Raw genomic sequence first — 16,264 nt, 5'->3', positions numbered from 1 at the left:
ACTTCAGCCCCGATGAAAATCCTCCAAGCGTTCAAGGCTATTTGACTAACAGACATGCCCAAGTAAGAGGCTAACCAACGATGAAGGGTGGTGAAAGGCAGACGAAGCCCCGCTATGAAGACAGCCTCGTAAAAGCCTACGTCGAATGACTTCCCATCATAACAATTCTCTCCTAAATCACCCTTCCTAATAGGCACATTGTCAAGTATCTGAAAACAGGGTCTTAGCCTACCAAAGACCTCGTCACTCATATCTATAGGAAAATCACGAATGGACCAATCGTTGGGCAAAATGACATCCCGCAGTCATTGTCCCGACAGGCTGGCCTCCCCTGACGAGGATTCTGAGGATGAACTCCTATCGAATATCGACGAGTCGTCGAAAGAATACTCTGGCCGAGGACTAGACAAGTTGTCGTCCAAACCCATGCAGATCGATGGGGTACGCTCACTCGTCGCTTCACTATCTCCAGACATCCCCCACCTACAAGCGACAAATGAAAACTAAGATTCTACTCCACTTCCTACGTGTACAAACCAACAAAAAAGAAAAGGAAAAGAGAGAGTGGAAAAGAGAAAAAGATAGACTGACAAAGCATACCTAAGAAACGAACGAATAATAAAACCGACGAAGTAGGTATACCAACATAGCGAAAAACCGACAACTGAGCTCTGGGATTAAGTTGGGAGAATTGTCAGATAATGAGGATAATAACGGCATTGGACTATTTATAGGATGACATAGCACAGAAAATGAACTGTTGCGATGCCTAATTCCATGAATTAGAAGGTGACACGTGTCACTAGCCCCATCAGAAAGACATAATTACCCCTAAACCCCTATTTATGACGCACAGAAGACCAGGCATTTATGTCAACTCCGCGACCTGTCAACCATCCCGACGACAAACGAAGTGGAGGGCAACTGATGAGAAAAATTTTAGAGCTACCCTAGAAAAGGACGACTAAGACTCAGAAGGGAAGAACGCTTCTCAAGAGGGACAACCAATCCCAGGGGGACAATCGGTCCCAGGGGGACGATCAATCCCAACAAGAGACGACCCTTTAAAGGATTGTCAGGCCAGACAATCCCCGGTGTCTGGACGACCCATCACCTGGGGTTTTCCCACAAATTTGTGCCCATCCACACATCCTTACATGGAAATTACTTGCACACCACGACCAAAGACTCTATCACACAATCAAATCTCTTATATATGGAAAGGTGATCCCGAGTATCTTAGGACCCTTCTCTCTGCAAGGAAATTCCCTCGTATCAAGGGATTCGAGTCAGCTCTCTATCACTATATAAACCACAAACTTAACTTAACTTTCGGAAGGTCTTTGGTCGATACCCCACTAGTGTCCTTTGATTGGTTCTTTCTCTTTTGTTCTTTAGGTACCTCCCTTGGCACGTGTATGGACAATCAACTCACTTACGATTTTTGTGCATCATCAATATATGTCAAATTTTTCATTCAAATCAAATTGTAATTACTATAAAGATTAATAAACTTATTTTATGCATAATTTAAGATTACAAAAACTTAAAAATTAAATATCACTTGATGATAATCATGACATAGTTACTAAATTTTTATCTTCTTAAAATTTTTCAGACATGAAGATGATTGGAAAAAACAATCTAATTAATTTGTTAAAATTCACCTTCAAACAGTGAAAATACATGAGAAAAGTTTAACATATATTCTTTTTATTCCACCTCCCGTTCCATTTCTCCTTTTTAGTTCTAATTCTGAACGGAGTGAGTTCTGGCATGGCCACCACCTCGGCCGCCATGGACGGCGTGGCAGCAGCAGCTTTCCAGTCCGTAATCCAACGTGTCCAACAAGCCGCCGAGCGGTCCGGCCGCCGTGGGCCCCAACAGGTTCGAGTCGTGGCTGTCAGCAAGACCAAACCTGTCTCTCTCATCCGCCAAGTCTATGATGTCGGACACCGTTGTTTCGGCGAAAACTACGTTCAAGAGCTAATCGATAAAGCTCCTCAGGTTTCTTTTCTTTTCTTTTCTCTCTCTTATTATTTACAATTTCTGTTATGTGAATGGGAATGAATGAATTAATCTCTTAGTTTTGTACCCCCAATGAAGTAGTCTCTTATTTTTGTAACTTTTTTTTTTTTGGTTTCTTTAAAGGTTCCAAATGGTGAAAATTGTGAATTGCTTCTGTTTTTTTGGGTTTTTTTGTGGTGGGTTTTGTTGAAAGTTATTAATTTTGGTAATTGTTGGGTGATTTCAGCTTCCAGAAGATATAGAGTGGCATTTCATTGGAAATTTGCAGAGCAATAAGGCTAAGGCTCTTTTGGGTATGCTTCTCTTTCTGAATAAATGATATCGTTTTGGTTGAGGAGAGTAAGTAGAACTTAATTGTTAATTAAGTCATGGTTTAATATTTGTGCAGCTGGTGTCCCAAACCTTGCAATGGTAGAAAGTGTAGATGATGAGAAGGTAATTATTTTTTTTGTTTTTTTTTTTTATGGCTTTCTGAGTTTCTCAGCTGAAGCATACACAATCTGACACCATTTTTCTATAGAATGAAAAGGTATAAAGTGAACCAAGAATGAAAAATTTTAAGAAAACACACACACACACACACGCATACTTCAATGTTGGTTTGGACAGGATAGAATGGCAAAAAAGAATACATGAGGCTGACTCTGATTTGTCCGTTGAGGATCCATAACTGAGCCCAACATATTGGGATTAAGGCTTTGTTGTTGGTGGTGTTGTATACTTAAAATTTGGTTGGTTTCTTTTTGATTTTCTACGCTTTATGTGTTTTGCAGATTGCAAATCAACTTAATCGTGTGGTTGCAAGCATTGGGAGAAAGCCTTTGAAGGTCTTGGTCCAAGTAAATACCAGTGGAGAAGAATGTAAGTTGATTATGTTTGCTGATTTTGTTAAATTACTTATATTTTCGTAGGTTTTTTTTTTTTTTTTAATTTGTTATCTACAGTGCATGATAAATTTACCTGTTTCTTACGGATTTGACTAGTCTGACTTAAATTCCAAAATCTGACCTTTTATGGCTGCTTGAACAGTAGAATGACATGCTATAACAATTAATTTGGTTATGCCGTACAACATTTTGTTTTTGAAAATCATAGTATCAATCAGCATTTGGATTAATATCTAGGTTTGTGATTCCTTGTTTATATGTTTAATTGTTAACCTGATTGAGTAGTAGTGGTTTGTAATCTGCATTGTAATATCATCTATTGAAAATGAGCTATGGTTTTATTTTTTTCCCCTATTTTTTTCATGTGAAGTTTTAGTACCTGTTTTATCCATAGGTGTGCATCATTTGTCTTTTAGCATTTGTGATTTGGTGATGAAGGTTAATATATCCATTCTCTCTGTGAGGCATCTTGTTTTAAGCATTCAATTATCACACAAGCTCTTGTGTATCTATATGCAGCCCCCCAACCCCTGGGGGAATTGTGGGTTATTTTATTCTATATGACTTTATGAAGTTTCTCGTACAGAGAATTTCAATTCGCATCCGAAATTCTTTCATTTGCTTTTCCATGAAACCTCAGAGTTGAAGTGTTCAATGGTTTCTCTAGAAAACTTGATTTTCACATAACCTCTTTGTTCCATTAAATCAGAAACCATTAAATGGATGTGAATTACTTAAAAAATTATACCAACTAACAATCTTAGCCACCCTTGCCTAATTTTGGTGGGAGATATGTTTGAGAGTCATGGTGGTTTATTGTCTGCATTAGATTCTGAACTCTTCTGGAATGGTTTTGTTTTTCAAACAATGTGAGTCATCACTCATCAATGCCAGGCTTTTATAGAACAATCCCAGTCATTCATTTTGTGTCATTTTGTTGCAGCCAAATTTGGGGTTGAGCCCTCTGGGTGTGTGGAACTTGCAAAGCATGTTAGTTTGGGCTGCCCAAACCTTGAGTTCTGTGGCCTAATGACAATTGGTATGCTGGATTATTCTTCGACCCCAGAAAACTTTAAGGTGACAATCTCCACATTATGCATGGTTCTATGATCGAAGTGTTTTTCCTTGTGCTTCCTGAATTTTCTAAAACCTGTCTGTTGTTTTAGGCATTATCAAACTGCAGAACTGAGGTTTGCAAAGCACTAGGAATTCCAGAAGAGCAATGTGAGCTGTCAATGGGCATGTCTGCAGACTTTGAGCAAGCGGTAAAGACACTTCTGCTTCTGTTCTTCATAAGACTATATTTCATAACCGATTTCTGGTTTTTATGTTTTGATGTTCATTAATTTTCTTTTGTTAGGCTGGGATTTTTAGAGTATCAAGGAATTGAATTGAGCTATTTATAGAGAATTGGACTAAGAAAGCATAAACTTTAAACAATTACACTCCTGCTACCATGTTTACTTGCTGCCTCATTTATCATTTTTCTGCAAGTCAAATGGTTCTAAAACTATGTTGATACATGGAAATGAACATTTTAACTTGACGTTGTATCATTATGTGGAGTTGCTTTGTGTGTCTATTCTTATACATGTACACTGTAATACTGGAGGAATAGACTTATGGCTTGAAAACTTGATTGTTTTGCAGATTGAAATGGGTAGTACAAACGTGAGAATTGGATCAACAATATTTGGAGCAAGGGAATATCCAAAAAAGCAATCAAATTAGCTGTTCAAACCCGAAAATTTATGGAATTATGTGCATTAGGCCGTAGAATTGTGGGCTTATTCTTGTAACCTTTTTACACATTAATATTGGCTTGGTGTACTAGGAATTCTATGGTATTTGCTGGTTGGATTTGTGATTCTTACTCGAATGGATCAATTCGACCAGAATAAATACTCCTTATGAGCATGTGCGTGCTGTTCAATAAACATTGGGAGTGCAACTGTAACCGTGAAATTTATGAGTGCTGTTCAATAAACATTGAGAGAGCAATTGTAAACCCAGGGGGTTGGCCGGGTTTGATGGGCTCTCGGTCTCAAAGTGCTTGTACTGGGCTCGACTGGGTGTGCTCCTTAATTCAAGTCCTGCTACCTGCACTTTGAAAAGAATTTCCTGGGCCAGCACTTTACCCCTTCGTGGGCCCACCCGGCGCGAACAGTGATTAGTCTCTGGTTGAAAGTCTTGAGGAAATACTGTGGAAAACCAAAAAAAAAAAAAAAAGCAATTGTAACACCAGTGCCAAAGATTGAGGTTGAAGCCAAAGCCAGAAATGGTTGATGCTCATTTCTCCAGCTTCTTTTGTCTTCTTCAATAAATCAGTATTTATTTAGAAAAAAGGGGTTTATTTCTTTCATGAAACAGATTGTGATCAGAGAATAAGTTCAATGATTCTTGAGAAGACCTTGAAATGAACAAAGACAGAACTTGTGAAAAGTTATCACATAGGAGCCTAATTTTAAGAAGTTTTATGGGGCCTCAACCCTCAAGTAACACCAATAAGTCCAACTTTTGTAACAATACCAGCGCCACAACCAATATTACCATGAATCACTCTGACAGAATCAAATTATTTGCAATTGATTACTTTCTATTCTGACCAAATAACCAAAAGGACTGTCTAAAAATTGTAAGTCATTAGAGCACTCTCATCAGGTGTGCCAAATGCCAAATTTGGCATTTGGCACACCAAAAACTATCCCTCATCAACTCTTCCAAATCTCAAAAAATTTGAGACATAGCTACAGTATCGTCTCAAATATGAGATGGTACGGACAGCCATGCCAAAATATTATTTGGCTTATTTAATTTGTTTTTTCTCTCTTTTCCTATCAGATGTCTCTCTCTATTATTTTAATATATTATTTTAATGTGTAGTAAATATTATTTTAATGCGTGGTAAACATTATTTTAATGTATAGAATTATAGTATAGAACATCTGATAAATGGTATATTGTAAAATGATGTGCTAAAATGATAAAGTAGGTTTTTGGTATGTCAAAATGACATTTTTTATGAGAGAACTTGAAAGTTCAAAAACGTGTACAAAAACACCTTTGAACGTTTAGACCCCCAAATTACAACTTAATCAATTCAAGCAATATGTCAAACAACTAGTGTGCGGAAACTTAACATATGCTATCATACGAAATTGATTAAATACTATCTAAACCATAACAGATTAAAATCCACAGCAGATAAATAAAAGGCAAAGTTAGAGAGGAAGGAAGATGCAAACACAAAGACAACACGCGATGTGTTATCGAAGAGGAAACCGAAACCCTCGGCGAAAAACCTCTCCGCCGCCCTCCAAGCGGTAATCAATCCACTAGAAAATATAGTTGGGATACAAGGACAGCAATAGACCCTCCAAGCCTAATCTACCCAGTGCACCTAAGCCCTCCAAGCTTCTTGCTCCAACGAGGTTGCGCCGAACCTTTTTCTTTTCTAGCTTTCCGGATTCCGCTACTAGACCGTAGCATCAATCAATGTAGATTGGCTCCTTCCTAACTGCTTCCCAGAAATCCAAACAGCAGTCTCACAATGATGATGATGGTGAGAACCTGGTTTGGTATAATGCCTCTCAAGGATTTAACAATGGAGAGGAAGAGAGTTGAGGAATTTGAAGAGTCTCTAAGGTATAGATTGTTTGTGAATCAATCTAGTTTTTCTTTAGGGTTTCTCTCTCAAAATTCTCTCTGGAAGCTCTCTTTCAATCGTGGGTAATAGGGGTATTTATACTTGAGTGGAGAGGAATGTGAAACGTCAGGTTTTTCCAAAAACAGGGCTGGCTGGCGACTTGACCTCGCGACTTGACTGAGTCGCGAGTTCAAGTCGCGAGCTAACTTAATGGCCAGTCTGGATTTTTGTCGTGTAGTGCTCCAGGTGGCATGACTGTTCAACTCCCCTGCATACTCTGCACGTGAGCAACTTTTGGCGGCTTGCAAGCCGCGAGCCACCCGCGAGTCCTAGCCGCGAGTCTCTGCTTCACTGCACTGTCTTGAGCATTTCTTCACTCTCTCTCACACACTACCCTTACATGATTCCCACCTAAATACAAGGTTTCTAAGTGCTATATTACAAGCAAATTTGTCATGGAATAAAGCCAACACATGGTTGATTAAATTCAACCTTACAATCTCCCCCTTTGGCTATTCCATGACAAAACACCCTAAAACAGACTCTAGACTTAAACGTGAGTTTGGGAACAATGGCAAAACTCACTCACACCTAAATCTAAAAACTGTGCAGCTCTTGAATCATATGAACATGAATCTCCTGAAACACAACAATACACCATGATCATTGTATGCAGAAAAGCATGAAATGCATATGAAGCAGGCAATATGTGATCAAGCATAGATACACAGTGAACACCACAAGGTAGTGATCACAGTGCTCATTCACACTTGGAATGAACACAAGGACATACAAGTTGACAAGCACAAGGCAAGACACTTGTATGTTCAACACTCAACCAATGTATAATACACAAGGTATACGCATCTAGGAACAATCCTACAAGGGCACAAGAGTGACAGTACTTAACCAGTAAATGCATGACATTTGGATAGAAATACTGATTTAACAAAATCATAGAGGTTGCATAAAGTATGGTACAAACCATAAAGCCTACAAGTAATAAACCCTAAAAGCTTACAAAAGCAACATGGGTACAAAGCACATTATATTGAATAAAAACTTAAACAATATAAACTAAAAGTGCTTAAAGTTTCTTCCCTTCAAAATGATGAGAAGTTGTGATGCACTTAGAACATATATACTTGTAACCTGAAACACTTGCACAAAACACATTAGACCCTCAAGGTAAAGCAAGTAATAAAAGGACAAGTATAATGTAACAAGTAAATTGCGATCAAGTAAACAAGATGTGAAACATGTGAGCAACTTGATCATACACCAAAACAGTCATATAGAAATGACTACAATGATCACATAGCAAAGCAAATGATCGTACGAACATGCATTCAAAGAAGCACAATAGCATAGGGATAAATGCATGTCCAAAGCACAAACATGATGCAATGAGAACAATAAAGCATAACTCAAAGCACCATAAAGCCAACAAGAAAACAAACAGAACAAAGTTTTCAAGATAACACAATGTCTTCTCCCCCTTGGTATATGCATCTCCACTATGGAAAATCTCTCCCCCTATAAATGTGCACGAGAAATAGAATTTCTCCCCCTAAGGATGTGCACAAGAGTCATAACAAGAGTCATATAGAAATGACAAAACACTCCGATATACTCTCTAGAGTATACTCTCCCCCTTTTTGTCAGGAATAGACAAAGGGTCAAGGAGAAAAGAGGGCAAGAGATGAATGAACAAACAATGATAATGATGCATGAGGGGTGCAAGATGAATGAGAAAATGAAGCTCAAACCTAAGACAAAGTAACATGCTACAAAGTATAAGGTAAGCATGACATGCTAGGATGAAGAAATAAGGTAAAGACCAATGCATGACAAGGGTAACAAAAGTGTGTGCAAGAGGTGGCTAAGTGCAATGCATGACCAATGCATGAAAAATGCACATGTGGGGCAAAGTGTGCAAAATACACAACTAATGAACCAAACATGTTCCTAATGAGGAAATATGAGAAACCCCAAAGTTTGGTACTCATCGGAGTCCAAACAAGCGAGAAAATGTCTAAGAGGCATTTTATCAAACACCTAGCATGCACACTATGAACAAAAATGTGAAATAATGCATGAACATCATGAAATCCACCCTTAATACATGTTCTTTCTGCCACAAGGGGCCAACATCCAATGCATATCAACAAAAGAAACCAATCCCATGAAGAAATTTGACAAAAATTAAGTTTTCCCAACCCCAATGATAAAAATCCCAACCAAGAGCACAAAACTCTCCAAAACATAATCCAAGGATAAAAAATAATAGAAAGAATTTATAATTACCTTAGAAATGTTAATGGAATGAAAAACCATTCAAATTTGTTGGGTTTTGATGTAAAAATATTGAAAGAGGGGTTTTAGAGAGGATGGGAGAGGTTTAAAACAAGTTTCCCACAAAAAGCCCTTTAAAAAGCTGTTTCTGGGCGTTTCGCGACTGGGCGAGTCGCGAGGTTCAGTCGCAAGCAAGCCGCGAGCCGCGAGTTTCAGCCGCGAGCCGCGAGTTTCAGTCGCGAAAATTTTCGCGAGTCGCGAGTGAGCCGCGAGCAAGCCGCGAGTGAGCCGCCAAAAGCTTCTGGATGAACTCGCGACTGGGGTTTCGCGACTGGCGAGTCGCCAGCTGAGCCGCGAAAAACTCTGACACCTGTTTTTCAATACAGAACATGTTTAAACATTGAAAAACAAAGTAAGCACTAAACATAAACACAAAAAGTGATAAAAATCACTTCCAAAAACATATAAAATGATCAAAAATATTTTTGGATTAATCCATATAAGATTGAGCACACACACATCACATTTAGACAAGTACAATCTAACAAATGAATAAGACATTCATTGAACATTAGGCATGTGTGTTATGTGTGTGTATCAAATGTGGAATAGTCCTTAGTCTAGAGTGAAGCTTCAATGATCAATTCAATCAAGTCATACACAACTAGTGCTAAGTCAAGTGGTCTATCTCAATTATAGAAATGAGCATATATGACCTCCCACAAGAAAATGATTACATATGATGAAGCTTTTCATTTGGCTTCTTTACAATTCATAACATTTGATCATTTTGAATCAAAACATCTCATTTTGAGATCGATGCCTGAAATTTGTGATATTTCAATTTGATGAACAAGCCTTTGGCTTTTTGGGCATCATACAATTTCATTTAAGTCGCTTTCCCTTTTTCCTAGTCGAATACTAGTATGTGCGACGGTTTTTGCAGCTCATTATCTCTTTTCATTTTGAGATTTACATTTATTGAGCTCTTTAAGCAATAAAAATAAAAGAGTGGGAAGAGATATAAGCACAAGTCTACGCATGTATCAAAACCAACATGACTATTGACAAATCATTCATGACAAGCTTGAAGATCGATTTACAACAATCACACAAAGATGTCAAGATTTTTCCCACAAAGATATAAGTGCAAAAATAACAAGCTAAGCTCGTAAATGCACAAAGCCATTTGTACAAAGGTACAAGGCCAAACTCACATGTGATATGTGCTCAAACAAATACGATCAAACTTTTTGAATTTTTCACTTTTTATGTGGTTTTGGATTTTTACTCACACAAAATAGAAACATAAAAGTAAGATCAAAAAACGAAACAATGCATACAAATAAATGCAAGATGCACAAAATGCATGAAGATATGACATTTAATGCATGAAGGGTCCTACAAAGATCGAAAGAATTAGATCAAGGACCAAAAGAGCAAAAACTCAATCATAGGAACCCTTCCTCATCCAAACGGAATGATTGTTTGGAATGAGAGTCTCAAGGGAAGTGAGACAAGGGTTGGAAGAATGAGAACCGGAGATGCACATAGACAAGGAGGTAAGAGCATTAACCACTTTCTTCAACAACTTACCATTTTCCATCCAATCCGGTTTAGCTTTCAAAGCACAACTTCCAAAAAACTCAAGTTTCTCTTTTCTTTTGATTCTTTTAAAAGCATGAAACTTAGAGCATTGAGGTCTTAGATGACCAAAGGCACCACAATGGTGACAAACAATGTGTTTAGGTCCACTAGGCTTTTTGGGAAGGGATCTAACAACAAAGGTTTGTTCTCTTTTTAACTTGGGGCATTGGGGTCTTATGTGACCAATCACATCACAATGGTGGCAAGTTGGAACAAACTTAGATCCATTCAAAACCTTAGGTTGAGACCTAAACGAAGGCTTTGACTTAACAACCTTTCTCTCCACTTTTTGATTTCTCTTATGTGGAGGAATGTACACCGATTTGTCTTTTAAGGTAGAACACACACTAGGCACAAAATCAGGTACCACAACATGATTGCAACAAATATTTTCATCCTTTTTAACAATAGGTTCAGCAATCAAACACTTGGCATGCATCTTAAGAGATTCATTTTCACATTTAAGATCAACAACAAGTTTGTTAGACAAAACAAGTTTAGCATCCAAGTCCATATTCAAACATTCAAACTCTTTCAGCTTTTCATGAGAAATTTCAGCAAGTTTTTTATATTTCTCAACCAATTTGTTGGATTCATTGAGCTTAGCAATCAAATCATCCTTTTCAGAAAATAACTTGCTCAAATTCTTTTGAAACTTCTTAGCATTTTTCTTTAAGAGTTTGTCAACAACACCCATAGATTCAAATAACATGTCATCACACTTATGAGGATTAACACTCATAGAGGCATTTTCACAAACACGTGGCATGTTACATTCATCACCAATCAAATCATGCAAAGAGTCATACAAAGCACAATCCATGGCAAATAAACACAAGGGGTCAAGGATCACACTTAGGTATTTAAACCACAACAAGTGTACCCGCTCTGATACCAATTGAAAGTTCAAAAACGTGTACAAAAACACCTTTGAACATTTAGACCCCCAAATTACAACTTAATCAATTCAAGCAATATGTCAAACAACTAGTGTGCGGAAACTTAACATATGCTATCATACGAAATTGATTAAATACTATCTAAGCCATAACAGATTAAATCCACAGCAGATAAATAAAAGGCAAAGATAGAGAGGAAGGAAGATGCAAACACAAAGACAACACGCGATGTGTTATCGAAGAGGAAACCGAAGCCCTCGGCGAAAAACCTCTCCGCCGCCCTCCAAGCGGTAATCAATCCACTAGAAAATATAGTTGGGATACAAGGACAGCAATAGACCCTCCAAGCCTAATCTACCCAGTGCACCTAAGCCCTCCAAGCTTCTTGCTCCAACGAGGTTGCGCCGAACCTTTTTCTTTTCTAGCTTTCCGGATTCCGCTACTAGACCGTAGCATCAACCAATGTAGATTGGCTCCTTCCTAACTGCTTCCCAGAATCCAACAGCAGTCTCACAATGATGATGATGGTGAGAACCTGGTTTGGTATAATGCCTCTCAAGGATTTAACAATGGAGAGGAAGAGAGTTGAGGAATTTGAAGAGTCTCTAAGGTATAGATTGTGTGTGAATCAATCTAGTTTTTCTTTAGGGTTTCTCTCTCAAAATTCTCTCTGGAAGCTCTCTTTCAATCGTGGGAATGAGGGGTATTTATACTGGTGTGAGAATGGAATACGAAGAGTCAGTTTTTCCAAAAACAGGGCTGGCTGGCGACTTGACCTCGCGACTTGACTAAGTCGCGAGTTCAAGTCGCGAGCTAACTTAATGGCCAGTCTGGATTTTTGTCGTGTAGTGCTCCAGGTGGCGTGACTGTTCAACTCCCCTGCATGCTCTGCACGTGAGCAACTTTTGGCGGCTTGCAAGCCGCAAGCCACCCGCGAGTCCTAGCCGCGAGTCTCTGCTTCACTGCACTGTCTTGAGCATTTCTTCACACTCTCTCACACACTACCCTTACATGATTCCCACCTAAATACAAGGTTTCTAAGTGCTATATTACAAGCAAATTTGTCATGGAATAAAGCCAACACATGGTTGATTAAATTCAACCTTACAGAACTGATGAAAATGCTCTTAGGATTTAGGACTGTCATCTCGGATGTTTTGAAACCCAATAGGAATCTGTCCAATAGGCACCACTAGGCAATCCCTATTTTCTTGTTAAGGTATTGGGAAAAGTGGATTTGGATTGGATGCAACTACTAGAGTATTGCACCAACACCAATTACCCCATCCTTACATAAATTTTTTACAATTCACTTTTTTTTTTTTTTTTCATTTTATTTATTTAATAGTTAAGATTGAAAGTTATCACATCCTTAGTCACAAAATATTTACTTTTTTTCACTTTATTTATTCAATGATTAAGATTGAAAGTTACTTTTTTCAACTCTCAATCTCAACTATTAAGAGTTGATCCCCTTTTTGTCGTCTCTATATCGCTATACGGGAGAGATATGGGAACGTAAAAAAGAAAAAAGGGATGGGCTTTCTCTCGCTTTTGGCATAACGGCCCCGGCACCTCCGAATAATGAGTAGGTAGCTTGATCATTTTGATTCTTCTCTTCATAATAAAATGATGGGGGACGCGGAGCAATAGGTCGAATTACCATATAAAGAAGAGTTGTAAAGTATAGGACTTTTGTTCGAGTATGAATATTTCGGTTTTTCTCGTTCCAAAACCTCAACAAGGGAAAAGTCACAAATTAGTGAATTACCCCATCAGAGCTGAAACCAAATTTCTTTGTTTCACGTGTCTTTCTGCTTCCCCATGCATTCAATAGTTTCAAGTCAACTTTCTTCCATTCTTCATGCCTTCTAACATGAGTTATGAACATGCTAAAACCCTCTTCCCTAAACCCCTTAAAACAGCTACCACCATTTCAACCCGCCACTACCAAGTCATTCAACGCTAGCATCAACCAACTCTCATCCCAAGGCGCCCACCATGAAGTTTTACTCACCTATTCCTCTATGCTCAACACAAATACTCCTCCAGATGCCTTTACCTTCCCTAGTCTCCTCAAAGCCTGTACCTCTTTGGAACTGTTTTCACATGGCCTCTCGTTCCATCAACTTGTCATTGTTAATGGGTATTCCTCTGATTCTTATATTGCGTCTTCTTTGATCAACTTCTATGCAAAATTTAGGTGCGTAACTAGTGCTCAGAAAGTATTTGACATAATGCCCGATAGAAATGTTGTTCCTTGGACTGCAATTATCGGATGTTATTCACGCCTGGGTGATGCTAATATGGTGTTTTCTGTGTATAATGAGATGAGGCGCCAAGGAATTCGGCCCAGTTCGGTTACATTGTTAAGCATGCTCTCTGGAGCTCCAGAACTTAACCATGTGCAGTGCTTGCATGGTTGTACAGTTTTGTATGGTTTTGAGTCAGATATAGCTTTGGCTAATTCTATATTGAATGTATATGGTAAATGCGGAAGCATTGAGGATGCTAAAGACCTTTTTAAATTTATGGATCATAGGGACATGATTTCATGGAATTCTTTGATATCGGGCTATGCCCAGATTGGGGATATTAGTGAAGTTTTGCAGCTTTTAGATAGAATGAGAATTGAAGGTATGGAGCCTGACCAGCAGACATTTGGGTCTTTGGTGTCTGTGACTGCAACGCAAAGCAATCTTAAATGGGGGAAGTTGGTGCATGGGAAGGTTTTAAAAGCTGGATTTTACTTGGATGCACATGTTGAAACATCACTTATAGCTATGTATTTGAAATGTGGGAACATTGACAATGCATTTCGGATATTTGAACAGACCACAGATAAAGATGTAGTGTTGTGGACTGCAATGATCTCAGGGCTTGTGCAAAATGATTGTGCAGATGAGGCACTTGCAGTTTTCTTTGAAATGTTAAAATCAAGAGTGAAGCCATCTACTGCCACAATAGCCAGTGCTCTTGCAGCTTGTGCACAACAGGATTCTTATGATCTGGGGACCTCAATTCATGGTTACATATTAAGGCAAGGAATGACATTAGATATCCCTGCTCAAAACTCTCTTATTAATATGTATTCTAAGTGCAGTCATTTGGATCAAAGTTGTGCTGTTTTTGATAGGATGGCCAAGAGAGATTTGGTTTCTTGGAATGCAATAGTTGCTGGGCATGCTCAAAATGGCCATTTATTTAAAGCCTTGTCCCTCTTCAATGAAATGAGGACAACCCTTCAAAGACCTGATTCAATAACTGTTGTCTCCCTTCTCCAAGGTTGCGCTTCCACTGGGGCACTCAATCAGGGGAAGTGGATCCACAATTTTGTAATTAGAAGTTGCCTTAGACCATGCATCTTGGTCGACACAGCCTTGGTTGATATGTATTCTAAATGCGGTGACTTAGATACTGCCCAGAAGTGTTTTGATGGGATGGCACAACATGATCTGGTTTCTTGGAGCATAATAATTTCAGGATATGGTTGTCATGGTAAAGGGGAGACTGCTTTGAGGATGTATTCAGAGTTTCTACGAACTGGAATTGAACCAAACCATGTCATTTTCCTGTCAGTTCTCTCCACCTGTAGTCATAATGGGCTTGTCCAACATGGCTTGAGTATATTCCAGTCTATGACAGAAGACTTTGGTATTGCACCAAACCTTGAACACCGTGCATGCATTGTTGATCTACTTAGTCGTGCTGGGAGGGTAGAGGAAGCATATAACTTCTACAGGAGGATGTTTCAAGAACCTACAATTGATGTGTTAGGCATACTGCTTGATGCTTGTCGGTTCAATGGCAATGATGAACTTGGTGATGTAATTGCCAGAGATATTCTCATGTTGAGGCCTGCAAATGCAGGAAATTATGTGCAATTGGCACACAGCTATGCTTCAATGAATAGATGGGATGGAGTGGGTGAGGTGTGGACCCAAATGAGGTCTCTTGGCCTGAAGAAACTCCCTGGATGGAGTTTCATTGAACTTCATGGGGCCATTACAACCTTTTTTTCAGATCACAATTCACATCCTCAATCTGAAGATATGGTGTCAGTATTGAAAACTTTGAGCTGGGAAATGAGGAAAATGGACATTAACAAAAAGACTAGCCAAGTGCATTGTATATCCTAAAATGTTGGTAAGAGGCATTCAGGCAGTGGGTTTCTTAAAAGAAAACTCCCCTCAGCCAATGTGTTTGGGATGCCTGTTTTGTTAATGGACATGGAACCTGGAATTCCAAATTTTACTGAAACTTGTCTGTACAATAATTGCAGACTACAATTGTTTGTGCTCATAGGAGTGTTGTACAATTACATGGGACTGTTACAGTGTTCATTATATTCTTATAGATGACAGTTCTACAAAAAAGAAATTCAAGCTAAGATGCTCAACCATTGGGTACATGGAAATACAAAATCATCTCAACAGGATCACGCAGAAATGGATGCCATGATATGCCCACCACGTTCCTCCCTATTTATGTAACTTAGCCAAATACTTTCATTCTTTTCTTTTTCTTTTTTTAATAGAGTAGCCAAATACTTTCTATTCTCTGGTTTTTTTTTTTTTTTTTAATTATAAAAGTTAAAAAATTTTCAATTCTTTGTATGGACCATTGATCAAGATGTTCTTTCAAGCATTTTTTTAACCAGTAATAGAACTATTCATGTTACAATTAATAATAGAATTGATCAAGGTATATTTACACAGTTATTGTATTTATACATCTTTAACTTGACTTATGGGGGTGATTTTGGAGTTTGAATGTGTAAAATTGAGCTATTTTTCTATTTTGTATTATCTGATGCAAATGCTCTTAAAAAATTTATTTTTTCTTTACAAGCATTTTAAAAT

General features: G+C 38.3%; 2 protein-coding genes across 2 annotated transcripts; both read left to right on the top strand.

Annotated features, from left to right (window-relative positions):
- The first annotated feature begins 1,693 nt into the window (after window positions 1–1,693).
- On the top strand, window positions 1,694–4,925 carry LOC115988571 (pyridoxal phosphate homeostasis protein). The gene is made up of 7 exons (XM_031112140.1): window positions 1,694–2,007; window positions 2,255–2,321; window positions 2,417–2,463; window positions 2,802–2,889; window positions 3,859–3,992; window positions 4,082–4,180; window positions 4,566–4,925. Exons 1-7 carry the CDS (start codon window positions 1,777–1,779, stop codon window positions 4,644–4,646), a joined length of 747 nt encoding a protein of 248 aa, XP_030968000.1. The 5' UTR covers window positions 1,694–1,776; the 3' UTR covers window positions 4,647–4,925.
- An 8,058-nt stretch (window positions 4,926–12,983) lies between these two features.
- On the top strand, window positions 12,984–15,958 carry LOC115989295 (pentatricopeptide repeat-containing protein At4g04370). Its single transcript, XM_031112969.1, has one exon. The coding sequence runs from the start codon at window positions 13,286–13,288 to the stop codon at window positions 15,539–15,541; it is 2,256 nt and encodes a 751-aa protein (XP_030968829.1). The 5' UTR covers window positions 12,984–13,285; the 3' UTR covers window positions 15,542–15,958.
- Window positions 15,959–16,264: the final 306 nt, after the last annotated feature.

This window comes from Quercus lobata, chromosome 5 (assembly GCF_001633185.2).
Source record: "Quercus lobata isolate SW786 chromosome 5, ValleyOak3.0 Primary Assembly, whole genome shotgun sequence".
Lineage (NCBI taxonomy): Eukaryota > Viridiplantae > Streptophyta > Magnoliopsida > Fagales > Fagaceae > Quercus > Quercus lobata.
This window is presented reverse-complemented; position numbering and strand designations above follow the sequence as displayed.

Bases quoted from the DNA above. Each gene is read 5' to 3' on its own strand.
- LOC115988571 (XM_031112140.1), top strand. From the start codon at position 1,777: ATGGCCACCACCTCGGCCGCCATGGACGGCGTGGCAGCAGCAGCTTTC. The intron at 2,008-2,254 runs GTTTCTTTTCTT...GGGTGATTTCAG, and splicing joins TAATCGATAAAGCTCCTCAG to CTTCCAGAAGATATAGAGTG. The intron at 2,464-2,801 runs GTAATTATTTTT...TGTGTTTTGCAG, and splicing joins AAAGTGTAGATGATGAGAAG to ATTGCAAATCAACTTAATCG.
- LOC115989295 (XM_031112969.1), top strand. From the start codon at position 13,286: ATGAACATGCTAAAACCCTCTTCCCTAAACCCCTTAAAACAGCTACCA.